Genomic DNA, 27,320 nt, shown 5'->3' with positions numbered 1-27,320 from the left:
TCAACCAAGAGCTGCCTACATGAGACGTGTGATGCAGGAGACTTGAGAGATGTCTGCCAGGCAGGATGTCAGACACAGAGACAGAGCTTCTGTGTTTCACTGCAGCCTCCTCCCCTGTCAGGGAGCATGACCGCACATGATAAGGACATCATCGCACACTGAATGGGAATCGCACGCATCCTCCTGAAGCATATATCAAACTAAAACACATGTAGATCTGCAAGTTAGTGGAGGACTGGGTTTTCCATCAATGAGGATGAGATGGGATTTTAAAGACATTGCAGGGTGAAATAAAAAAAAAGACTTTAGTGAAGTTCTACAAAGTGAAAATATGATTTCAAACTTTCATGGGAACATTTCTGTGGAAATTTAGAAAACAGTACAAGCTCATGGCACAAGAAAACAAAAAACAATCCAAGAGAATGACAAAGAGCAAAACTAGTCAGTCAAACAAATAAATAATGTATATTTTTACGATTGAAAATGGAGGATGTGGTCTTACATGATTGTAAACTTGTCAAAACAGCTCGACATGAGTAATATAGATCACAGGGCCTCGCTGTTGAGTCAGTGCAAGGACAGGCATTTAACACAAAGCTGCAAGCACGGGTGTTCTGTAATCATCTCCCCCAACTTAAATACAGCCTTTCCCTCGCGAGTGTGGCAGACTGAAAGCCAAACGCGGCCCGGCCCACCACCAGCCCCAAGGGCGGCTCCGCTGTGGCTGTCACAGTGGCAAAGGCCGGACAGTTGAGGCGGTTGCCAAGAAGCCGAGTCTTGTCTTTGAGGGCTGCACTTGAGATGGGCGCAGCCATAAAGGAGGGAGAGAGAGAGAGAGAGAGAGGGACAGAGGGAAAAAAAAGGACAAAAATATCCAGAAAGTTGGGTCTATAATTGGCAGCGCCTCTCGGCCTTTTTTATGTGCGAGCACGGCCCAGCTGAGAACAGTAGAAGCCACCTCGTCCCCCAGTGAAACCCAACACTTTCCCCCCTCTGCGTTCCCTCCCACTCTGTCCACCCATCCACAAGGTTGCAGCAGGTTGCTCACTTTGTAACAACACTGAACACTGGATTGTCACCCTGGATTATAAAATAATCTCATTTTGATTTGCGACGCCTGCTGGGGGAGATATTTTGGATTATTATCACCTGGTAATGATGCCGACCCGGTGCTGATTCAGGGTGTGAGAGCTAGAGGCACAGAGAGACTGACACCTCCAGTTACGCTGACTGAGTGACAGGACAGGTAAGGAAGAAATCTGCTTTATAACTTCATCCTTTTGTCACTCTGCCTTTAAAAATGACTCAATTGTATTATTATTATAATTTTTTTTGGGGTGTTTTTAAATTATTGAATAGTTTTTTGCATTCACGTTATGCTCTATCTGAGAACACACTTTTCGTCCTTTTCCCACCTTCTTGGGTTGCACATGAAAAAAAAGAAACATGTTCTGTTTTCCACATTTTGCAAATGATAAACGTGGTGCTTCTGTTATAGACATCTACATCGCAGTCCCAGGTCTGCCATTGAGAGAGGAAGTGGAAACAGGCCTGATGATACAGACCCACAGTTTGTAAGGAATCTGGCCTCAGGTTCAGATGTTGACAGAGGCAAACCAGCTTGTTTTTAACTTTACCTCAGATACTGTAACCGCTTGTAAAACTGCAGATTAAGTCAACACAGCACTGGGAGACCCGTACAGTGTATTTAACTGTAACAGAGATGAAAGGGAGACAAATTGGAATATGTTAGACTGGTGGAAAGTTGGGTAAAGAGGATTTAGGAGCATGAATTAAATCTTGTTTAGCAGCTCTCGCAGGAGGGCGGAATTTTTATATTATTTTTTGTTTTTTTCCATTTGAGTCCGGCTATGCTCTATATCTTGGATTTCTAACATGTACGCTAATAGAGGTAATTAGAGTGCTTCAGCAAGCGTGTCTATTCTGCTCATTAATAGCTCCAGTGAAACCAAGTCCCAGAAATAGCCCATTGGGGAATCAGATAAGGAAACTGGTGGACTATCTGGAGACCAACACACTTTTAAACCCAACAATAAATAATGCACCCTCTATTTCAGCTAAACGGACCAAGCCCGGGCCAAGCCCAATTACTTTCTATTTTAAGCACTTTCTGTTTCATTTATCACAACTTATACTTTCGTTTAGGCCCATAATTCCACTTTTGTATTCATAATGTATTTTAAATATAGCAATCCTTAATTTACTGGAGAAAAACTGCAAGTGTCCAGGGAACAAAAATGGCAAACTATGTCAGTTGGTTCTAATACTGCACAGTACATAACTTAGCTCTAAATCATTAGCGATAATAATTTATAATATAATACTAATTTCATTCATTTGTTTGACATTTTTGTATTATTTCGGGATTAAATATTAGGATATGTTTAGGAAATGTTTTGCCTAGCATACATAAACCCTGGAAATGGGGAGAAACAGACAGGAATTATTTTGTGAAACCTCAACACATTATTTCTCGGACAACAACCTCTGTGTAAAGATGTAACTTTACATTTTTTCATCAAGAAAGGGAATAAACATGTCCTCCAAAAGAGCTCCCCTCTAAATAAAGGTATTTCTCCATTAGGGTTGAAAGCCAGGGTTAGGGTGAACACAGAAATATGGTCAATGACCTTTTCAGGACACGGGAGTTTCAGTATTGTTTTCCCAGTTATGCTAACTCAGACTTTCCTTAACCTCCTACACTGACCCCCCACGATGACACGCTCTTCCAGTCAGGATGAGCCCATGTTATGGCTACAGTCACTCACACATCGGCTCTAATGGCAGGCATCACAACCACTGGTGTACAGTCCATACAAGAATACATTTGTATTTAAACATTCAAGTTTTTGTCAGTGCCACCCAGCAAAACACCCTCCTAAATGAATCCTACAAAAGATACATTCAAGGAACAGTAGCACTTCCAAAGAAGAGCTAGAGATACAATTTCAACCTCAAAAATTATGCACTGCAACATCAGTCAACTGTCTACTCCTGCTCTTGTTCTTTAACTGGGTGGATATGGTTAAAAAGTTATTTGGCAGCAAACCTTTAGGGTACATTTTTTCTGGATAAGGAATTCACTTGTGTGTATTTCCGACTCAGGCTTCAATTGTCAAGTTAAACCTTTCCTGCCTTTCAAACAGAAGGCAATAGAAATTATGGACATACTGGCAAGATTGAGCATTTTTTCTTCTTTGTGAGATCCAAGTTTTGTTTTGTTTTTTACAAATAAACTATCTATTGCAAGTTTGTCAGTCATAGGAGGCCTGTTTTTTACAGCAGTCTCCCTGCACTACAGGAAGTTTGGATCCATTCTGGTTGGAGAGAAATAAATTGTTTTCATGTTTCAGTGACAACAAGGTGCAAGAGACAGTTCTGCAAACAGGGTTTAGATTATGAAATGGTTTTTAGATCAGTTGTACATTTACAAATCCGGCTGTTGTGACTTCATGTAACAGCGACTTCTTGATGTTTCCACTGACCCTTCCACAGACTGGAAAGCTTGATGGTGGTAATAAACTAAACTAAACAGACCCAGACAGAGGCCAAAATGGAATTACGACTGGGATTTCGGATCACCTTGGTCTTCGTCATCCTGGCCTTGACTCTGTCTCGTGAGGGAGTGGAAGCACAGAGGGCAGGTGAGACCAACAAGACTGGAAGTTCTAGACCTTTTACTGTCTGTATGTAACCAGTGACTAAATCATCTTGTATCCCCCTACTGCAGGGTGTAAAAATGTCCACTATGACCTGGCCTTTATCCTGGATACCTCATCCAGTGTTGGAAAAGAGAACTTTGAGAAGATCAGACAATGGGTGGCCAACCTGGTGGAGTCTTTCGATGTGGCACCAGACAAGACAAGAGTAGCTGTGGTTCGCTACAGTGACAGACCCACCACTGAGTTCAACCTGGAAAGACACAGGACCCTGGAAGATGTGAAGCGAGCTGCCCGTAACATACGCTACCTGGGGGGAAATACAATGACTGGGGATGCTATCAGCTACACCACCACCGACATCTTCACGGAGCGGAACGGAGCGAGGCCCGCAGCCAGAGGCTTCCAGCGGGTGGCCATCCTTCTCACGGATGGACGAAGCCAGGATTATGTTCTGGAGCCCTCCAAGGCGGCTGCCAAAGCCGGCATCAGGATGTTTGCCGTCGGCATCGGGGAGGCGCTAAAGGAAGAGCTTGAGGAAATCGCTGCTGAGCCAAAAAATGCCCATGTCTTCCATGTGACGGACTTTAATGCCATTGACAAGATCAGGGGCCGGCTGAGGAGGAGGCTGTGCGAGAGTAAGTCAGCCATCACGGCACATGCCAACACATCACTCACACACTGAATGCCACATGGCCTCTTTTTGAAGCTTCCCTTTGAAGTGCCTGCCTCATCCTGAATGTGAACTTAATTAAATTAAACACTAATTTGAACCTTTAACCACTATACTGAGGAAAGCCCCTGGCCACAAAACCCCACCCTAACCACAGAGAGCTGCTGCACTTGCACACTTTGCTATCATGGCTTCTATTTGACTGAATATGAAGCATGTGAGGGGAGTTTTGCAAAAATTGCCTTGTAAATGACAGTCTTCTAACCAAGACATTTCTGTGGTGCGGCAGCCTTTTTCACTGCTACTCTAGTGCAGAGGTGTTTAGCACTGGAACGCCTGTCCTAAATGGTTTTTCCACCAGTGTGCTGAGAAGCTTTATCAATCCGTTAAAAAATAAAGGAGCAGCTTAGAGTTGTCCGGCAGCTGTGTGAAGAGGTGGAGAGGTATCTGCGTGAGTGTTTTCAGGGAGAAGATGGATGCTTTGCAGTCCAACGCTTAAAATTCCTGCCTAAAATTAGCCAGACAGGAAAGAAAAGGATGCCAAAAGATTTAGCCGCAAATACAAAAACGGATATGACATGATTGCAAGGTTTAGCATTCTGATGAGAGCTTTGACAAACTCTCACTTCAATCTGACTCTAAATTGTCAAAGCATGTCTAAAGTGAAGATTCTTTCTTCAGAAAGTGTTGATTCAGACTCTAAAACACATTTTTTTCAAGAGCGTATCATCTTGCAGTAGTAATGTTGGTGCAAGGGCAGCATGGAGATTCATTTTAAAGCCGCTGACCTTTGACTTTGCTCTTTGACTGGAGATTTTCAAACTGCCAACCAGTAATGTAGGTTGTATATTATGAAACATGATGTGCAGCAAGTTTGTTGAACTAACCAAAATCTAAATTTAAACAGGTCTAGTATTTTCTTTCTCTAATCTCTACAATCACCAAGAGTGAGTCTCTAAGTATATCAGTGGTCAGCACAACTGGCTCACTGAGCATGTGAGTTATTTTCACCCTGAAAATTATAGATCTAATGTTTCAAGTGGGTCCAGCGCAGCCGTCCCACTGTCCACGTTAAATGTTTTCACCTTTTAATGTATAGGTTTTAAAAAAGAACTCTATTTATTCTGTACTGCACTGATTCATTAACGCATGTGTGGGCTCACCTTAGAATACCAGCACATGAAGTCTTTTTCTGTGTGTTTTGGCATTCCCACGTTTTAGGTCACCAAAAATGTTGCCTTTGCAAAACCCTGTCCATGGTCAAGATTTTCTGAAAAGCCGTTTTCTGTTTTGTTGCGTTGACTGGTAGTTTTTGTCTTCTAACGTCATTGCTGTATGTCTAACCACTAATGACTTTTTTAAGGCTCATGATTTGGCACTGTGGCTTTAAAGTTAGGAGTATAGCAGCCTGTTGCTTTGCCCTCCTTCTGTCAGGGCTTAACAACATTTCTTTTTTGAAGGAGGAGGAGGAGGAAAACCTCAGTTTTACAGTATACCTGTATATGTGTGGAGGTGGCATTAGGTCACAGTCTTATGTGAGCCCAGCAATAATATAAAAGGCCTTCTCTCACAATGTTGATCGCCAAAACGATGACAGGTAACATGGATAACAGGGATGATTAAAAATGTATCCATATCTGGAAACAAAGGTAGTTGTTATATCTGTCGCTGCTAAGTTTCTGCTGATACCATGAACCTGTTTGAGACATTCATCTCCAAATGAAAGTTTTACATTGTCTCCGTTTTAACTCAGAGCCAGATGCCTAAATTATAGTTTCAGGCCACAAGTGTGGGGAGTAGCTCTGCTATCTAACATGCTAAATCTCAGAGCTGTGCAACAACAACATCTTTAAAAAGTGAGTGACGCACTTCCATTCATTCACAGAAGGGTAATTTTTGGAAGAGATGGGCTTTATAAACATCATAAACAGTTTCCCTTCAGATCTCCCATCAGCATCACTTAAAAAAGACTTTGAGACCGAAGAAGAGAGAAAAAAAGACTCCTTCAATTTCACTGCTAAACAAACAGAAGTCAGACACAAACAAGGGCAACGTGTACAGCTGAAATTAAAAATAAACCATGTGAAACTGAAAGGACACAACTCTTAGAATTACAAAAAAGTATGTGTATGCTTACATTTAAACTAGCTGCTTGGATTTTTCCCATTAGACATGCTCTGCATGAAACAGATAAACAAGCCATGTCAACAGAGCTGTCCCATAATTAATGCCGCCCAGGTTAAAACCTCTCTGACGTGATGTTTTTTTATAGCTGTGATTTAAGAAAATTACAAGGTTTAACAGAAGATGTTTGGCAGATACTTGATCTATTAAGGAAGTTGTAGTTTCTCACTGTTATATTTTTGGCTACTGGTAATATTTAGGACTGACAACCAGGACACAGACAAATTGTTGGGCTAATTTTAGGTTTAATGAGAACTTCTGCACAGATTAATTATAAGCGGATGGCAGGATACTGAATTGCTGTTGTTGCCTTCATTCTTGTCATGTAAGCTGGGTGAGAACATTTTCTTCACAAGGAGAAGCAGGTCATAGTGATTTGATCTTGAAAAAAAAAAGACATTTCCTATGTGCACATACATCTGTTAGTGTGGATGACACATCTGTTGCTACCCTGCTGTTAATACGTTTATTCTCACGAAAAAAAAAACCTTCCCCAGAGCAGTTTTAAAGGGTCATTGAAAACAAATATAAACAAATATTCTGTCTTTGGTTTGCCACTCAGATAATTTTAGGTTTATCCTCTTGGTTTTTGGAAATTGGCCTCTGAGATTTCTTGTAATAAAAGAGGTAATTGGGAGTTGGGTTTATGAGCCCAAACAACCTTGAAAAAAATAATTACAAGTCTAAACAACTCAAGCAGCTGTGAGGCAGCAGCACTCTGAGCTAAATGCTATAATTGATTAGTCTTGTGAAAGTGATTGTATATTTCACTTAAATATAGTGTGTACTATATGTTACTAAGCTAGTGAGTAATTAGCTGCTCTGAGGCTGCGCTTAGCTGCTTTCAAGAGCCAAATGTCAGCATGCAATGTAAACCTATATTGATTATCCCTTAACATAAATCTAGGTATTGCCTTGAAAATTTGAAACCTATATGATTCCATTTAAAGTTCTATTTACCTAATTTTGTCAAGTCGTTCCAACTTATAACTGAAACTTTTCTTTCTGAGATTTAGCGGTTTAACTTAAACAAGTTCATCCGACTTAACTGAATAGTGAGTGTAGTAATAGTGATTACTCAGTAGAATTTAGGGAAGTGATCATCATATATAAAAAAGTAAGCAAAACAAAGACGTTTAACAGTTTTTTTCTATTCTAACCAATTACAATTTGAAGCCAAATGAAATATTCACAACACTGTCACCCTCTATAATAACCTTTAAATCCAATAATATTCATATAATGCTTGTTTAAGGCTCATTGTCATGTATGATGACATTAGTGCCTCCTAGTATGATGTTGTAACTAGGGGGACGGGTTTTGCCAAGTAAGAATTCAAGCAGAGTGGATACATGACTGCAATTGTCCATTTACCTATTTGGTTATTGCTTACCATGTACATTGTGTCAGACATGATGCCAAAATGCTTCCTTTACAACAGCAGCTTCAACCTAGCACAAACACAACGGAAAAAATGAAAAAAATGGAAATACCACAATTCAAGAATCATCTATGTCTTTAGACAAAACTAATGTTGTCTCAGTGCATGCTGGGAGGCTCCACCCATAAACCTCAACACGCTATAAAACCAATACTGTATGTATATTACAATGTATGTTCTACTACTACATGCACAACTGAGCTCTCTTCTTAGTTTTATACTTCTTTAAGGGAAGACACAGTTTCAGTTGTAAAGAATGGTAAATTGAATCAGCTGAATTGTGAGGATTGAGTAAAGAGCACTAATTTAATCATTTACAGTGAATATGTAAAGTAAAATAAAAAAACAAAAGAGTGGCACTTGATGAAAGGTTAAGGGCTTTTAAAAAATACAGCATCTCTGTGATTCAATCTGCAGTCCTCACCATGAACAGTTTCCAGGGAGAATAAATCTCAGCTGGAAGGCAGACTGTGACGTCTGTGGAGGAAGAAGTTTGTGGGACATTGGTGTTAATTTCCAGTACTCTGAGAGTCATAAACAAAATTCATCACATCCAAGGTTGAACGAATGGCAATTACATCTCTAAGCTAATGTTTACACCCATTAAACTCAACAGGATATCTGCTGATATCTGCCGTATCTGCTTTCTTCAGTTGTGAAGCTGGCATCTGGCATGTTGACACAAATAGAAAATACCTCTCCTGCCAATGAAAACTTAACCTGGCAGTGTTGCCTTTCTCACTGTCATCGCCATTACAGAAATATGTTTGAGTGGAAATATATAACTCTTTCTGCTTCTTTGGCTCCCGGATGTGCCACCCCTCCCTCACCTACACAGGAGAGATGGAGGTGTGTTTCAATTAGGTCACCACTTCCCAAAACAATCCAACATTGTTTTTATATCTAAGTCCGCACAAATTCTCAAAATGGCTGATTTTTATTAGCAATCAACAACAACCTTATTTGGTTTCCTGCAAAACAATACCATTAGAGTTCTGTTTTCTTGTCATATTGTGATTTACAGTTCCGTGCCTAACCAAACAACTGTCCTTTCTCTTCAGATGTCCTGTGTCCAAACATGAAGGTTCAACCTGATCGCTTTAAGCCCAACAGCACCAGTTATGGTCTTGAAGAGGTTCCAGGTATGTGCAAACTGCTGCTTTCCTTACGGCAACATGGAGCGCTGGCAAAACAAGCCAACCACAAAATCCGCTCTTTACTTTTCAAAGCCTTTGATACACTCCCACATTTCTCACTCTATTAACTATTTCTGTCTATATGCAGAGATATAGTTTTTAGTTTTCACTTTGTTTTCCACAATGTCTCTTCTAGAAGCTGAATTGGTTTTATTCCACACTTGGAAAGTGTTGCTTCTCTGGCACTTTCATTTTCTGTCATTTTAATGTTGCCAGCATATAAAAATCTATCTCTGTCAGATTTGCATTTATACACATTTACCAATTTATACATCATGCAAACCATTTTGGAAACCAAACCAAATTACTGCGTTTTAGAGATTTGCATGTATTTTGCCACAGTTCCAGTCAGCAACTTGCTGCTGTCGTCCATTTGATATGAAAATAAATAGGTAGACCGTTCGTACTTGCTTATGTCATGTTTTCAATCACAATCAAGTTTCTGTTTAGGTAACAGCCATTTTAATTTCGAGGTGGCTTGTATACAGAACAGCATCGATACTATTATGTTTGTGTGGTTACACTAGATCATGACTATAAACAAGTTGTAGTCCTATATGTTTTGTTTGTACCTTTGGACCATATTTAGAATAAAAAAGTCTAAGATTTCCATATGACCACCTAAGGATACATAAAAATGTACTTTTGTGAAAGCACTTTGCCGAGTGTAACTGCTAGAAAATAAGGTTTGTGGAGGAGTACATGTCCTGTCATTTCCATTCACATTTTTCTCTGCACTCTTTTTCTGTGTTGAAAAGTGAGGTATGTGGTGGCTTCCCATAGGATCCATGTGTTAATGCATGTTCTGTATGTGTTAATAAGTCTGACGGTGCTGATGGGGTGTTGCCCTGGGATGGGTATGTGTGAGGAAGGGAGAGAATCTTCATAGTATACCCAGAGTTTTACTGCCCATTGGAAATATTGGCACAAATCCTATTTGGCCGACGCACCGGTGGGCCTGTGGACCATAAAACAATGCATTGAGTTAGTACCGGTCCTGTTCGCCCATTTAGCGGCCCTCTTTGGTGTGCACTTGAGCATATCTCCTGTCCCAGAACTGTGTCCTTAGTGAACATGAGTAGTCAGTGAGTGACAGTGTCAGTCTGTGTTCAGGCCAACAATAAACTACAATTAACTAGGTTCAGGAGGCTATAATGCTATGCTAAGATAACCAGATGCTGATGATAGCGTCATGCTCTGCTGCCACAAGAGCACTCCTGATTGTCTCGTCTACTGTACCTTTGCAAGAATAAGTGTTTTTCTCAAAATGTCTAACTCTTCCTTTAAGGAGGTCAAACTCGCAGAAGCACTGATTTGGCACATAAAATGCAGCTGTGATTTTCAAGCTCTGTGTTAAAGGTTTCTCAGGCGTCTTGAATAGCGTTTATCCGAAAGGGTCGGATGTTGTTATAAGAGTGTCTTGTGGGGGATCTGAGTTCCTGTCTGTCTCCCACCCACATCCATCACTCTAAGAGAAAAAACAGATGCACAGGCATGACTGTTTGGTCTACTGCCATGTTGAACTTCATGGAAAAAGAGATGTCAGAGTGGTAAGAGTTGTGTTGACTCTTCACACATTCGACTGGTCCCGTGATGTCTGACAGTGTTTGAACAAGGCAAATCTGCCATGACGATACTACAACTATTTTACTATGTATTTGTTTTTATTATGCACAGGCTCCTTATACATTTTTGATACTTTTGCAAGTACCATCAATACCCAAACGTGCAGCTGGCTTTTGTGGGCATGAAGTGAACCAAAGCTTACAGTACATTGCCCGTGTAATGTGCAAGTCGTATCTTGGAAAGGTTGTCAGTGGCATATCTACAACATGGGCAAACAAACTGAAATGTTTCATGCTCACTGATAGAAATCCACTGGAGTGAGGCAACAGGCAACTTAGAGTCTAACATCCATCTGTCCTGCCTGTCATTGGGCTGAGGGAGGAAACCAGAGCTGCCAGAGGAAACTCATGCAGACATAACATGCAAAGACCCCAGCCGACTACTTACTCAAACACTAGTCCTCTTTGCCAAAAGACTACTGTGCTATAACCCCAGAGGGAAAAATTAAATAATAATTAATAAATAGTAGATATGACTAGTTTGGTAGGCTATATATTCTGAAAGTAGGAGCACCTGACTGAAGCTAAGCCCCTCTCCTTTTATAATGCTTTTGTTACAGTTTAGGTTTTAGCCTGGATTCTTGACCTCAGCCAGGAAACAGAGACAAGAAGGACTTCTTTTTTTATTTATTTGATAATAGTAAATGGATGTGAGCACGCAGGTGTCAAGTTTGAGTTCAAGGACTGAGGTGAGTGCAGAGAGTCCAGGTCCAGACAGAGGATCAAGCTGAGCGTGGAGGATATTGAGGGAAAAGGATGATGCTGGGCACAAACCAAAACAGGTAATAGCCTGTGAGGCAGACAAACAGCAGAGTACAACGTGAATACAAAGTGAAAGACTGGTGCTTGTAGTTTGCTTGGGTGGTGTGGCATTAAATGTTGAATCCAGTTCACGTCTACAGGTCCTACACATACAAGAGGACAAGAGCAGGTGGAAGGAAATAGAAGGAATAAAAGGGCAGCAGGTTTAACCATAAAAACTTTATCCCAGACTTCCTTATGAATTACACAGCCATGATCTGTTTTATTCATAATATTGTTTCAGCCAAGTAGTGGTTTAAGAAGTATTAACACACACCCATAGTCTATACTCAATGCATTAAATGAGTAGATGTTTATACAGATGCATTAATGTATAACCAAAATTGTGATTTTATAGATCATCTAGCTGGAGCTAATTTTAATGGTTTGTACCATCTATAGATATAAAATGTATTTTGAAAGCTGACTACATGTTTTATAGACAATCTTATGTTCTTTAGTAACTACAGCATTAACATAAATGCAGTAAAAATACAAAATGTCCCTTTAAACTATTGAAATAATGAGTATATAACAAAAGACACTTTAGTAAAATGCAAGTATATCAAAATTCTACTGAAACACAGTTGGTCATGGCTCTTGTTGTTGTTAGATAAAGCTTTAAATTTAATATCACTACCACTCGTTTTCTCAAAGCTGTTTGCTACAGGTATGAATGACACTTGGTCAAAGTAAAAAAACCCAGACAAGAACAGAGCCAGCATCACTTCCCACTGTCGAGACACATTAACACGTCCTTGACACTGGGCGAGTGCTAAATACATGTTTTTGCTTTTCTACTAAACCGCAAAAGAATTAGAACAAATGTTTGATAAATCATTCAAAGCCACTGATGCTTTCTTCAGCAGATGTACTGACTGGAATAAATCCTTTGGGTTGTTTTTTTTAATTTGTCTTTGAGTTAGATCATATATCAAATCTTGTTCCCATGGAAAACTGTTTCCTTGTAACAAGCAGCTAGGTAGGAATACACCATAAATATACTGTACACTAGACTGATTTATTATTCTTTTACACTTTACACCACAAATGAAATGCTGCTCAGCAAGAGCAGGGTTACTATAAATATTTAAAATCTTTTGAAATTGCCATTTTGCAAGATTACTAATTAGAAATGGATTTCTGAATCATTAGTTCATATAATGGGCACAATGAGAGAAAGTATGAGGGTGATTATTGATTTTCTCCACCCATTGCACTGACAGTACTGCCACATATCTGCCATATCCACTGTCAGAACTCAAACCTGCATTGAGGCACATTTGGGCCAACATGTTATCAAACAGCGGTCTGAGGTCTGAAGCTCCCTGTCATGACAAAGATGTTCGGGTTTTTCCAAACTGCAGTAACTCTATAACTGTGGCCTTGCTTCAAGACATAAAGTACATTGTCAAACTTGCTTGGGTAAAATATGAGATTTTTCAGTTTGTGGTAAAGCACATAGAGATGTTCCCGTTGCTCTAGATAAACAATACTTATAGTCACTACAGCAGCAGGTCCTGGATACTCCCCACTTATAATTACCCAACAAATAAATGTGCTCTTTCCTGGTGCACAGAGAGTGAGAACTCTCTGTGAGAAATGTCAGGACTATTTGCTGCTAATTGTGATTTGACAGCCAAGAGACCTGTGGTTTGAGCCAGACTTGTATTTATCACAGGCTGTTTAGTCTGACCCCTCGGGGTGCTGAGAGGCTACAAAGTGTCTTTGTGGCTCCTCGCTCGCTATCTACTGCACAAATGTTGCCATCTGCTCTGATCAAAAGAATGCTGTGTGCATGCGTTCTGTCTTTCCCAGTCGGTGAACTCATCTGGCTTTTCCCGCAGATCACCCCATTGGTCGCTTTTGGCCGTCCAAAATAACTTTTTTTGGGTTGATTATACGCTATCCACTGCCAGTCCAAATTACAGCCCTGCGTTCAAATGGCCCCCATACAGCCACAGAAACGACGCGGTGAGCAAATGTGCACAATGCAAGCATGGTGACAGAGAGACTCGGGGCCAGCAAAGCTCACAGCTGCACAGCTTCCTCGAGCAAACCCTTAACCAGACTGATAACCAGCGAAACATGTATAACATCACCAGTAGTGAAAACAAATCAGGTTGAAGCATTAGCTAAGTTGCTTTTACACCTGATGAATTGTTATCACCAGTCAGTGTTTAAATGCTATGAAGCTGGTCTAATTCAAAACTCAAAGCGCTTTACTTTACAGTTTTACATTCACCCACTCACACAAACACATTTACACAGTGCATCTATGTGCAGCCTTTTTCACGGGGCGGTTTGTTGTTAAGCATCTTGCCCAGGGAGACTTCTGCATGTTTATGGGACTCTTTCATGCAAGTTATCCCTCACTGAGACTATAGTGTCTATGGCTTGGTCTAAAGTTGCTATACAATACAATGATAACATGAAAAATATTACATATGCGCACTTCTATTATAAGAATCAAAAGATGCAAAAGTTGAAAGGAAAAGTTCTATGTCCGAATGAAATTAATTTCACCCAAACGTTTGGCCTAACTACTTTGGGAAAAAGTATCAGGATAAAGGATATAAGGTCATATTAAGCTGATATTAAAATTTATTTAGTTTTTAAGTGAGAGAAGAGACAGTGCCATCTATAGAGCAGAGGAGGTAACTCAAGTAGTAAGAACTGGCACTCAAAATGAATGGAGATTGTACAAAAAGTTATCTACCCTGTGACATGTTTAAAGCAGTCATCCGAGCACACTGTACATTTGTTTTCCTTAACACTGCATCTGAGACACTTGGTGGCCTTCACTGACTGAGCAAGTAGCTGTGGTGAGGAGCTGATCCCTCAGATATGCAGTCTGTTATGACGGGGCTTGGTTTTAATGTTATTTTTTACTCTGTTGCTAATAGCACAGGGGCAGTCTGTGTGTGTGTTTCCACCTGTTTCCAGGCTATTTATAATGACACCCACTAAGCTTTTGGCAGACTATCACATTACCACCTTAATGTTCCAGTTTGCTCCTGTAAAGATTAGTGCACTTGCGTTCCCACCGGAAACCTTACATTTCATAGTTTTGCTGCAGTGCTAAGGAATATGCTGATGTCCTCATTCTGTTGACTCACTAATGGCACAGTCGGCTTTAAGAAGAGCTCGGTCCATGCAACATAACCACTGGCTTTCAGTGAGATCTACTGGCCAAACTGGCAGCATTAGTGCTGTCAGCAGGCTGGCATTGCCATAGCTACAGCCCTTGTTTGTTGTACAAGGGAGTGTCCTTTCTGAGCCACCTAAATATGGTCTGTGGCTAAACCACTTCAAATCGCATGCTGCACTGCAATGTACACACACGTGCCCACACTCCCAGACTCACACGGGGACCTTATGATGGCAACTAGTCTTTTCCTCTGGTAAAAAAAATCTTACAGATGCCAGATGGTCAACAAGTGGCTCCATTTTCCAGTTATTCAGTTATGTTGTGAGTTAAATTTCTCTCCAAAAATCCACAAACAGTGGCTCCAGGGTGAGGTGGGACTGACCTAATTAAACCCCAGTGCACCATGAGAAATCGGACAAAACCATAAGTCAACCTCATGTCTGAAGAGCCTGGTGTGCTTATTTACTGTGTGTGTCTATGTGAACGTGTTTGTGTATGTGAGTGTGTATGTGTGTGTAAGGCTGTCTTGAGGCCAACTAGGTTATTGTACTGTGTTGCTACAGGGTTCGACCTGATGGAGTTCTTCAATGTGAGAGATATCCTGGGAACCAGAGTTGATGAAGGCCAGAGTTCTTATGTTCGCCTTGGCACCATGCCTATTGTACAGCAAACAGAGTAAGTGACCTTCTAGGTTTAGATCACACAATGCACAGCACATTTTTTCCTCTAAATATCTGTGAATATGGGACTTTAAGGTTGAAATAACATGCTTGGCCAATTTTATTTTCACCGCATCATCCATTAACCAATTAAGTACAGTTTATACAGAATACTGATTGATGGCATGTGTTCTGTTTGTCAATTTGTTGGAGCTGAATTGATACAAAGCTTTGAAAAAGCTGTAATTAGGAAATGGTACCAAAGCAACATATTTTTTCTGAAAATTACAATGGATCATTTTGATCCCTCAGAAATATGAATTACAGAAGCTAATCATGCTGGTGCCCTCTTCATTAATATTGTCCTTGAGTGGTGCTAATTCCCTGACAAATTCCAAACTAAATGACCCAAAATTAAACAAATAAAAATGAAATGAAGTCCAGGTTATGTGAGCAATAACTTTGTGCTTTCATTTCACAGAGACGTGTTTCCTCAAGGGTTACCGGATGAATACGCCTATGTGACGACATTCAAATTTAGGAAAACCTCAAGACGTGAAGATTGGTACCTCTGGCAGGTTTTTGACAAATATGGAATCCCACAGGTGGGTCAGCCAAATGTAAATAATACTAAATGTGAATGTTATGTCTCCAGATTTGAGCAGTCATAACGTCAACAACTGCGCCCAGTACACTGACTATTCAGATTCAAGTCAAGTCAGATAAAATCAAATCCAGACTCTTGATCATGATTATCAAATAGAAACTATATTGTTGTATATTTTAATATACAGTGTAATTCCTTGAATACTTCTTATATGTTCCCTTGTGAAAATTTCTTGTGCCTTTAATTAGATTTATTTTTCACTCTCACAATCAACGTACAAGGAAAACCATGGCGACATTCTCTGTGATTCATTATATCGGGACATGACTGCCTGTATTTTTCAGCCCCGTATTGTTAACGTCACTCTGCTTCTGTCTTGTCAGGTGTCCATCCGTCTGGACGGCGAGAACAAGGCGGTGGAGTACAACGCTGTCGGGCTGACAAAAGATGCTGTCAGAGCTGTGTTCAAGAAGCCTGAAGTTGACAACCTGTTCGATCGAAACTGGCACAAGATTGCCCTCAGTGTAGAGGCCAAGGCTGTGTCTCTATACCTGGACTGCAAACACATCCAGACTCTGCCCATCGAAGACAGAGAGGACATTGATATCCAGGGAAAGACAGTGATCGGAAAGAGGCTGTATGACAGTGTGCCAATTGATGTGAGTCTTCACCACCATGTTTGGTAGTTTAAAGGTCCAGTGTGTAAGATTGAGGTGAAAGGGATCTATTGGCAGAAACTGAATATGAAATAATACTAGTGATCTAAATTGTATGAATTGTTGTTTTCTTTATCCTAGAAGGGGCCCTTTTTATTTATATACTTTATATTTACATCAGGAGGGGGTCCTCTCTGTGGAGGCCACCATGTTTTTTATAGTCGTCCAAACTGGACAAACTAAACACCTTTTGAGTTTTTATGACAACTGAAGCTGCCACAGGTTCTTTTTAATGTTTGGAAGGGGAAATTGAGGTGAGGGGTATTCAGCTGCAACATGTAACTTCACCAATAGATGTCACTACATTCTACACACTGAACCTTTAAAGCACTTGTGGACTGTGGTTACATTAAGCACTATGGGAAGTAGTGACACATTGTCAGTTTCCCGGTGTCGTCCATTGTGTGATTTTTTTGAAGTTGATTTGTTCATCAATTGTCTGTGTCCATGCAGTTCGACCTCCAAAGGATGATGATCTATTGTGATTCCAAGCACGCAGAGCTTGAAACCTGCTGTGATCTACCCAATGGACCTGTGAGTATTTCAGGCTATAGACCTACTGTCTGTACCTTTTGCTGTGAATGTGAAGCCATATGTTTTACAGGATGCTGTGTCACAAATCTCTGTATATCCTGTACACATTATCAAAGAGTTGGTTGTCTATAAATATAGTAGCCTTATATATAATAATTATGTAGATAAGGAAAGAGAGATACATGAACACATGAAGTGGTTAAAAGTGAGAGTTGTAGTCACATTGGTAGATTTGTTTGTAATTGCAGGTTGTTTTCACTGACTAAACTATCTTGTTGTTATCCTGAGCTAGTCTGTAATTTAAAATTCTAATTTTGAGTTTGAAAACACACTAATAGGTTAAATTAGCACTATTTGGTTTACCTACCATAGCCAACATGTCACCAAGATATTTTTTTATAGCAACAGAAAACTACTGCAGGCTAATTGTTCAGATGACTACTGCTATGCTGATCAGCTGTGTCCACAAGAGGGCAGTGTTAGGTGCTGGCTTACCTACACTAAAAAACAAAACTACTCTGATAAATTAACACCTTACTGTGAAAGCCACTAAACCAGAATATTTCATTTGACATTTTTGGGGAAATGTCTGGAGTTTGTTGCTAGCTCTTTGTGAAAACCAGACAGAAAGTCACAGCATGCCAAGTAAATGCTTCTAAAGCCATTTATTTCTACAGAACAACTAAAATACAATGCAAAATTAGCTTTTAGGTATTTCACTGTTTTTCTGACGTTTTTATTTCTCGTCTTTATCCTAAGTTAATTGCCATCTGGCTCTCACACCATATTATGTCCACTGAAGTGAAGAAGAATATACTAACTCTTGCCTTTAAAGGGTAATTTTTGTGTTGTTTTTAATGGATATCAGATAATTCGGCCAACTTATTAGGTCTAACACTCGTGTTTTGATTTGATCATCATTGCAAAATATTACCTTTACAGTGCCCTAAGAAAGTGGTGACAGAGGCTCCCCCTTTGGAGATCCCCACTCCGACCCCGACTGTTGTGGAGCAAAGAAGAGGCCCTCAAGTCAACTGCTCATGTTCTACAGGAGAGAAGGTACGGCCACCTGATTTTACCAGACTTCAACCCCCTGTCTCTTATGTCCATCGATTGAGTGGGAATCCTTTCTTTAAGGGCTTTCGACAGACTTCTACTATGTTTCCATTCCTCACAGGGAGAGATCGGTGCACCTGGTGTTGCAGGTCCCATGGGTGAAAAGGTCGTCTACCACTGCCTTTAAGTACTAGTTTGTGTGTGACAAAGTTTGCAGTTCCGAAATGCTCCAGAGTTGTGTGTTGTACGTTCTATTGTGTGAACATGCCTACGTTTGCAGGGTGACACTGGCCCTGTGGGCGCGACTGGACCGATGGGCCTCAGAGGAGAAAAAGGAGAAACTGTATGAAAACCTAAACTGTGTATATTTACCTGTGTTACTTTCATTTTCATGTGGAGATAATACTTTATATGCTAAAAGCCAATTGACTGAGTTTCAAGTTCATGTTAAGTGCAGATATCATTGGCAGATATATAGTTTGATAAACTCTTGTAATTTCAGTTTGCATGCTTTCAAGCTATTCTGCTTTTCTTCCCGCCTCGATAATAATTGATCCTCATCGATTAATTATTTGCAGGGCAGAGTAATCTCTGTCAAGGGTGAGAGAGGTGAGAAGGTAAGTAAAACTATGCATCCTGATGCTGCATGAGCATCACTGACATGTTTGTCTTCGTGCATATTTTAATATGCATGCACGCATGTATCTCGGACAAAACATTGTAATTTCTATCTTTCTTACTTTTATATATATTTATCTCATGACACATTTTACTTCTTTTCAGTCAGGGAGTGGCTAGGAAAGTGCTCATACAGCTGTTATTGTCCGAATTACAGGTCAGGTTACCACAGAGGATGTGTAGCACAGAGGGCAGGCCTACGCAGACGCCCACCCAGTCTGTTCAAATCACAGTGTCTGTGCTGCCCGGCAGTGCCAGCTGGGAGCATAATTTATTCCTGGAGACAAAATCCTTGCCATGCATCATTCAAGCTGTCCTGAGAGGGACACTTAAAAATGGTCACAAGACTTCTGGAAGACGGAATTAGTCTTCCCACTTGTGTTATGTACTGGCTCTCACAGTTAGGAGAATGCACCTGTCAATTATTTTGGATGTATACCTTATTTCTCCCTCATCCAAAAAGCAAAATGTACTTTAAATGCTGCAGTCAGGCAGACAACAAAACTCTTTTTTTTTTATGATAAATTTAGTTTTGTTTTGAAGCTCCTGGAAAATTAGCTAGTTTGATAAAATTCATTAAGTCAGACTTTAATGCAAAGCTGCTGTTTTTTCATTCCTTAATTTTTTGCATGAGCTCCTGTCTCCACTGTCTCCCAGAGAAGGCTGCAATGTGTTGTAAACTTTTCTAAAACTGATGCCAAAACATGACTTCAGTCTTACTTCAAGCTAAGTTAAAATGCCTAAAAATGAGTCGTGAGGTTGAAAGTAAATTCACCATATTTTGATGGCTTCTAAATGCATCTTTAATGGACTAGAACAGGCAGTTCCACATGAAGCATGTTGATTTAAACAATGTACTTTTGTATTATAGGGCATAGTAGGGAACTTTCTCCTAATCTGTGTGATGAAAGAAATGACGTGTGTTAGAATGATATAAGCTCCCTAAAATAATTAAAGGGCAACCTTCTATGACTTGTTAAGTGGTTTATGAAGCAGAGGGAAGTCTTGCGGTGGGCAAGACCTCGTGGCACTGTGTAATTTAACAGCCATTACTCTTCACTCAGTCCAGCTTACGAATTCCAAGGGATTCCTTGGCAGAGTATATGACATCAGTGCACAAACCAAAAGTGTAGAACTGTGAAGACCATTAAAAGCCATTGTTCCTTAAGTCTTAGGTTGGATGTGTGACCAAACTAAAGTTGGTCTTGGTTTTCAACCGGCCTACAACCAAGACTTTACTCAAAAGTGTTTGTGTGTTATCTTGAATTAACTCTTTCTGTTTTGTGTGAAATTTTACCTTCTGACTTTTTTCATCTTCCATTGTTTGATGATACAAATCCATGAATTCACCTCTAACATGTACTTTGTCCTACATTAATCCTCCATCCTCCGCATACTAAACCTCGTTTTGTGATGCTTCCAGGTTGATTGTCTCTCGTCCGTGTGACCGACCATTGTGCATGCGTGTGTCGAACAGTCAAAGTAAATACTTTGCCTTTTGTTTACAGGGTGATACAGGCAGGATAGGGTTGACAGGTGCTCCTGGACAAAAAGGAGAGAAGGTGTGACATTCGTGAGCCTGGAAACCTGGAGGATGTAGTTTTCTTACCATGAATCTTAAAAGTTCACATATTCGTAATAATTATGTGTTTCCACATATTTGGCAGGGACTTGGTGGTGTGCCAGGTATTGATGGCTTATCTGGAGACAAAGGAGACAAAGTAGGGAATACACTTGTTTTGATATTACAGTCTGAAGCATTTGGGCTTTAAAATTGTGAATGTTTTCATGGATATGTATTCTTTGTAAACAGGGGGAATCAGGACAGGCTGGTGCGCCAGGGTTGCCAGGTCCAGCTGGACTAAAGGTGAATGTGGTTTTCCAATTTGTTAATCAATTCATGAACCAGTGCACACGAATTTGGCTCATTTAAAGGGTTTGAAAATTATTTTGATGCAGGGGGGAAAAAGAGAACATCATTCTGGTATTGGCACTGAGACACACTTGTTTTGTTAAGTGGGCATACGTACGTTTTTCTGGACAATTACCTCTCAGCCTGCTATTGATTTCCTGTAAAAAGGAAGGTGGAGGGAGGGGGTTGTCAGTTTGCTTGACTTTCCCTTGGATGAAGCACCAGCTGGTGGAGAAGCCGGACGGAGGGGGGGCATAAGTGGCTGACTGGCTGGCCGGGGTTTGGCCAACAGACTGACAGGCTGTTGAGAGATTGGCCGCAGACTTTTGATAAAATGCAAAGAACACTAAATCAGAGAAATGGCTCGAGACCACAGATGTACATGAAAATTTTAGGAAAGAAAATAGAGCCCAATGGTTCCAATTTAGTGTCTGAAATGTGAAATATAATGCAGCGTTGATGTAAAATTAGCAGTAGACAAAATAGTTACAGGGACAAATAACCTTTGATGAAAGTCTGATTGACAGGTTATTTGGCCATTGTTCAGAAGCTGTGCGGAAATGGATACTTATCAAACCAGGTTAATTTGAAGTACCAAAGATTTATTTTTTTTAACATAATGGCAACTGAATCAAACCTGCTTTTACATAGTTCAGTTTCTAGTAGTACATTTTCAGTGACACAATGGCTGCAGTCTAATAATAATCTCCAAATAAAATCTATTATAAACCCACTGTGCTAAGAACCTAGCACAAGCAGTAGATAAACAAAATAGATAGATAGTTAGCAGCTAAAGAGACATATACCTTGTGACTCGTATAAAAGAAGAGTACAAATTAGATATCTATATCTATATAAAGATCCATATCTGTCTATCTGTCTATAATTTTGACTGGCATGATATTTTACACTTTAATGCATCATTTTCATCAGATTTTTTCACTAATTGTATCTGAACAGCTATTTTCAAGATGTTAAAAAAATAATGTTTGTCTGGAAGAATACCTTTCAAAGAGCGATGATAGAAAGAAAAATACCCGACAAATGAATATCCAAAAACACACAACATTCTCACATGAAAACAGAATGAAAGTGAGGTCAGCGGTCAAAGTTCAAGGTTCTACGATGGGCTGTCTTGTGACTGACAGCTGCTGTTTCTTTTCAGGGGGAACAAGTTTCTTCGTTGGCCTGTTAAATGTCTTACATTGATTCAGCTCTGACTCAGCACTCCCCAGTTGGCCCATTGTAGATTGTTGAGTCAGCAACACGGGCACTTTTGGAAAGTGCCAAGTCAATAACTTCCACTTATATAACGTTGTTCATTTTGTATCATACAGGGAATTCAAGGAGACTCAGGAATTCCCGGCACTCCTGGACCAAAAGGTGTCATTGTGAGTATAATCTGAACGCACCTCAAATAATCAGTTAAGATGTGATAGTGATAAATGATAGGATAATGATAATATTCGAGTTTGAAGTGACATTATTATGTTTCTTTGTTTTGTTGTAGGGTGAATCAGGCATACAAGGTGAAAAGGGAACTCCAGGCTCCGCGGTAAGTAACATTGTAACAGTTCCTTGATATCAAAACCAAATAAGGTATTTTTGATCATATTCACACAACATATTTTTACTTGGTTACTTCCTATTACGACCTTCACCCCAACACATACAGTAGGAGTTTGTGGTCCTTTTTAAGGACAACCAAAATAGTGTTCGCTCAGGGACAAGAGCGTTACTTAGCTACTTCCCCATCATGTTTTCGCTCAGTGTCTTGGGGTTTGAACAGTAGAGCTGAACTTGTACTGCTAATCTTAATGACGGGGTTAATTTCTGAGAAAGAGAGAGAGAGAGAGAGAGAGAGAGGGAGAGAGAGAGAGAGAGAGCATTCTCCTCAGAGGACCTGAGAAGTGAGGGGCGTAATTGTAAAAACAGATGTGGCTTCCTTGATTCACTCTCCACACTTCCTGTCGGACTCTGTGGGGGCGTACGGCTACAATGCACCTCATTCAGGCCTCACAGAGCTTTACTGATGTCTGAAGTTTCCTTTAAGCTGCTTAAACTTTCTTTCTATTCCCATCCAAGTGATTTTAGTATGCACACTGTTAATAAATCAGTGAAATGTTATCTGACTTATCAATGGCTTCTTACTTAAGGTTAATTGTTTTTTGTATTGTGATAACAGGTAACAGGTTAAGGGATTACTAAAGGGAGATATTACAATTTAAGAGTCATGATGGGATATCATCTTGAATTTTAAACCACTGTAGACAGCAGTCAACACAGAATCAGTGCTGTGATTACTTCTCCATATGGCAGACTATAGCTTCATTCAAACATGGTTTGAGCTGTCTGTCAGCCAGTCAGTAAGTAATTTCCTGCAGGTAAAAACTGTAAAAGTATCTGCCTCAGTGTGTAAAGTGATGAAGTGAATAACCTGGGTGTTTAAGAGGAGGCACCTGGGGTTCAAGTCAGGGTAATGTTTGCTAAAGAAAAAATAGTAGATGTGCTTAGGGTTATGCAGCACTGTCCACTTTTTTCACTAGCAAGCCAGCAGCTATAGAGATGACAATGTTGGTTGGCCGATCCACCACTTCCAGACTGAAACATCTCAGCTGGATGGATTGGCATGGAATTTGGTGCTGATATGCATGGTCCCCAAATACTGAATTGTAATGGCTGTGATCCACCTGATTTTTCATCCAGCATCCAATCCCTGCAAAACTGCAGGGATTGTACAAGTTTGCAAATGTTAGCATGAGGACATGCTAAATCAATATGGTGAACATCAAGCATGTTTGTTTGCAAGCAGTGAGGAGCCATAGAGCCGAGAGTATGTTGAATCCTGACCAAGGAGAAACATTTTCAGGAGTCTGTGCTACGTTTGGATGGCACCTTATCTATTGTCTTTTCAAATTCTTCAGTCATGTTTTCTCCTCCACTTGTGTCCATGGTAGGGTCTGGCAGGTGTGGATGGATTACCAGGAAAACCTGGCTTTCCTGGGAAAAACGTGAGTTGTGTTTCTCTGTTTAGCTGCTGCATTTACACACATCCGACAATAACAGCCAGTTGCCTATATATTAATGATGCTCTTGTTTAAAATGGATTAGGGTTTGAGAGGACTGGCTGGTGTGCCCGGGCCCAGCGGAGTTAAAGGAAACAAGGTATGTAAGTGTATATGTATGCAAAACACTCTGCTCACTTGATTGAAAGAGGACATAGCCTTAAGCATAAAGTTATTAAGCTTTGCTGATATAAATCATTCTAAAGAGGTATCATCAGATCCCTCTGTGCTCTCCAGACATTCCTCTGTGCACCATCAAAGTCAGCCCACTCATTTGTCTGAGAAAATAAAAATGCAGAGTTCATTTGTCTGTCTGTAATTACTGACTTTGATTATTCCTCCAGTCATGCACGCATACTTATACCACACCCATGCTCATGCAAAGGATATGCTCATATACACACAGAATTGCCATGGTACTTTACCCACAAGTTTCACTTTCCATGGAGCCTTCAATAAGTACACGCTTAAACACGCGTCATCTTATAAATTATGGTCCTTGCTGTATCATTAACATATTGCCTGAGGGACCTTAAATGTTTCTTTATTCTAATGACGGGGTTTTCAACTTTGTTCTGTGAACTGTGTCACAGGGGGAGAGAGGCCTTCCTGGATTACCTGGGGATGTGGTAAGTATCACGAATTGAGCAAAGGGATATATGAATTACATTCTATAGCTTTACAGGCTTGTTTAATGATGAGCAGAGTAAGGAAGGTGTTATAAAAAAAAAAGCATTTCTTTTAAACAAACTAGAAGAAACATAGTGAAAGTTGATACCATGTATTTTAACTCCAGTCAACAATACATTTAGTTAATACTGTGACCAGGTAAAATACAGGATTTAGCAACACATAGCAATGGGGGGGAGGGGTGCATAATTAGATGTTTAATTTATTTAATTAACAGAATGAAGGTTTGGATATTTACTAAGGTCAAACAAGCTGAATACATACATACTGTGGATTTTTTTTGTTTTTTGATGTAAAATCAATTTGAATTATTGATGAAAAATATTAGTATCTATCTATATATATATATATATATATATATATATATATATATATGTAATGATATTAATAAGTTACCACTATAGTTTGCGAAGAATAGCAGAGCATATTTTTCCGATATGTATATTTGTATCACTAACAAAAAAATGGAAAAGTTTGACAAAAGAAATAAACTTAGCCAAGTGTTTTATGGTGACGTGTTAGGGCCGGCCTCTGTAAAGGACTGTGGAAATAACTCTAATGTTCAAAATTAATTTATTTAGGGATTTTTGGATTTGACTTTTTTCTATTATTTCCTGTTTTACTTTGAAGGGATGTCTCTTATTCACTTGACTATTGTCTTTGTCTGGTTTCCCTCCTTTGTGTTTGTTTGTCCCGCCCCAATTAGTTTCACCTGTGTCCAATCATCCCTGCCTGCCTTGTGTATCTGATGTCGGTGTGACCAGTCTTAGTCTGTTGTGCTCATATTCATGCTCTATGTGTTTCCTCAAACCTGGTTTAGTTATTTGTTCCTTAGTCTTTTTCTTGTTTTGCTGCCTGAGTTTGATTTTTGTATCTCCTCAGCTTCTATTTGTCTGCGATCTATCAGTTTAGTCTTTTAGATCAAATATTCTCACTCTGCACTACTGTTATTGTCCAGAACCTGCTCTTTGTTGTACAGCAAACCAAAACTCTTAACAAAATGTGCTATGAAATGACCAGGCTGACTAAATGAGTCTGACAATGATATACTAATGTGAGTATCATCAATCTTAATGGATCTGATTCCTCATTGTTTTAATTTCAGTTTCAAAAAGATGGTTTACAGGGTGAAAAGGTGAGTCACTTTTCAATAATACATTTGTTTATATTTTTGCCTCTTTCAAAGAAGGAAAGATTTAAAGACCACCTGCTGCATAAACTATGATAAACTACAATTAAAAAAACCCAACTGAGTACACCACTGTGGACTGTCTTTATAATGATAACGTGTATGTTGGACATGTTTTAGGGAGATGCTGGACCTCCTGGGCCTCCAGGGGCTGAGGGCCCCCCAGGACCTATTGTAAGAATTGTGATTTATTTCTTCCTTCCTACGTTTCTTTTTTTTTTTTTTTTTTGTAGTTGAGCTCTTGTTGTGGAACAGTAACCTGTTCAGATGTAGTTCTGAGCAATACATGAAAGCAGCAGTCATGCTGTGTGAGCACTTGATGACTGAACATTTCATTCCTCAGGGTCCTCCAGGTGTGCAAGGTATGCCCGGGGAACCTGGAGAGTTTGGCCAAAGGGTAAGAATCTTATTGTGATAGATGACTTTGTGAACATGGCTTCCATTCACTACAGACTACACCTGTCAAATATCTACACATGTGAAGTGTAATCTTATCTGTTGTTGTTTTGGTTCACAGTACTGTCTACATATCTATACCTGAGTTTACAGCACTTTGCTGGGACAGTGTCCCCTTATGAAATGTTGGCAGAAACACAACAGCTCTGGAGGTGGAATGGTTGAGACATTAAGTATTAAACTGCCGATGTGATGAATAAATCTTGGGCGGCAATCCATCACTCCTTTTTAAACGTGTCCATCTGCCAGTCATGTTTGTCTAATTTGACAAATCTGCACCTTGACAGAACCATTAACTCCTCACAAGTCATGGCCAAATTCCCTGTACTTCTCATGTAACCTTAACATTCCATGAACTAAGTAATGCATTGACATGTGTTGTGGTTTGAGCCAGAATTATTATTTTTCATCCCAGTGCCCAGTCTGTGGATTGGGATAAAAGTACTAATAAACTCTCTGGGCTTCCTGAAAGACAAGACAAATTCAAGGGATAAATTTAACTTAATATTAATCAACTTTCTACTCATCTTTTTTTTTTTTTTATTGCTGAAATTGGATCATTGCATAATTTTGATATGGAGTTACGGACTAAAGAGTTTAATATTATACATATTATTATTATTATTATGATCACAACATGAAAAGCTCATACAAGTCCTGATATTCTACCTGAATGGAAGAGAGAACAACCATTTAGAGAGAAACATAATGTGACTTGATTACACTGTTTATCATCATACTGCAATAGGGAAAATACTATTAATGAATGTATTAAAAACATTGCAAAATATTCAAACTAAACCTTTCACTTGATTCAAAGTTTTGACTTTGTGTTTAGTGTTCCTGCCCAAAAACTGAAATTCAGGTCTAATTTAAAGTAAATGGAAGTTAATGTTATATTGTCCTTTACCTGCATTTATCATAATCAAATGCAATTTTTTTTTCCCAGTCAAAATAAATTGATTGATTCTTCACGCTAATCAGAGCCGATACTTTTGTCATTGCTT

General features: G+C 39.7%; 1 protein-coding gene across 5 annotated transcripts in view; it reads left to right on the top strand.

Annotated features, from left to right (window-relative positions):
- The first annotated feature begins 861 nt into the window (after nucleotides 1-861).
- col22a1 (collagen, type XXII, alpha 1) overlaps nucleotides 862-27,320 on the top strand; it is a 52,442-nt gene continuing 25,983 nt past the window's right edge. Inside the window, exons 1-24 of one of the 5 annotated variants that reach the window (XM_069516221.1) lie at nucleotides 862-1,246; nucleotides 1,499-1,574; nucleotides 3,517-3,665; nucleotides 3,752-4,318; nucleotides 9,040-9,120; nucleotides 15,315-15,426; nucleotides 15,892-16,015; nucleotides 16,401-16,676; nucleotides 17,187-17,267; nucleotides 18,210-18,326; nucleotides 18,445-18,489; nucleotides 18,604-18,666; nucleotides 18,902-18,940; nucleotides 20,510-20,563; nucleotides 20,669-20,722; nucleotides 20,815-20,868; nucleotides 22,251-22,304; nucleotides 22,424-22,468; nucleotides 23,871-23,924; nucleotides 24,025-24,078; nucleotides 24,572-24,607; nucleotides 25,774-25,803; nucleotides 25,978-26,031; nucleotides 26,201-26,254. In XM_069516221.1, the coding sequence (XP_069372322.1) occupies nucleotides 3,575-3,665; nucleotides 3,752-4,318; nucleotides 9,040-9,120; nucleotides 15,315-15,426; nucleotides 15,892-16,015; nucleotides 16,401-16,676; nucleotides 17,187-17,267; nucleotides 18,210-18,326; nucleotides 18,445-18,489; nucleotides 18,604-18,666; nucleotides 18,902-18,940; nucleotides 20,510-20,563; nucleotides 20,669-20,722; nucleotides 20,815-20,868; nucleotides 22,251-22,304; nucleotides 22,424-22,468; nucleotides 23,871-23,924; nucleotides 24,025-24,078; nucleotides 24,572-24,607; nucleotides 25,774-25,803; nucleotides 25,978-26,031; nucleotides 26,201-26,254 (2,139 nt within the window). In that variant the 5' untranslated portion in view covers nucleotides 862-1,246; nucleotides 1,499-1,574; nucleotides 3,517-3,574. The remainder of the gene's footprint in view (nucleotides 1,247-1,498; nucleotides 1,575-3,516; nucleotides 3,666-3,751; nucleotides 4,319-9,039; nucleotides 9,121-15,314; nucleotides 15,427-15,891; nucleotides 16,016-16,400; nucleotides 16,677-17,186; nucleotides 17,268-18,209; nucleotides 18,327-18,444; nucleotides 18,490-18,603; nucleotides 18,667-18,901; nucleotides 18,941-20,509; nucleotides 20,564-20,668; nucleotides 20,723-20,814; nucleotides 20,869-22,250; nucleotides 22,305-22,423; nucleotides 22,469-23,870; nucleotides 23,925-24,024; nucleotides 24,079-24,571; nucleotides 24,608-25,773; nucleotides 25,804-25,977; nucleotides 26,032-26,200; nucleotides 26,255-27,320) is intronic. The other 4 variants (XM_069516220.1, XM_069516222.1, XM_069516223.1 and 1 more) reach the window with 4 other exon arrangements.

This window comes from Paralichthys olivaceus, chromosome 20 (assembly GCF_024713975.1).
Source record: "Paralichthys olivaceus isolate ysfri-2021 chromosome 20, ASM2471397v2, whole genome shotgun sequence".
In the NCBI taxonomy this organism is placed as follows: Eukaryota; Metazoa; Chordata; class Actinopteri; order Pleuronectiformes; family Paralichthyidae; genus Paralichthys; species Paralichthys olivaceus.
The sequence above is the reverse complement of the archived record's forward strand: the minus strand, read 5'-3'. Positions and strand labels throughout refer to the sequence as shown.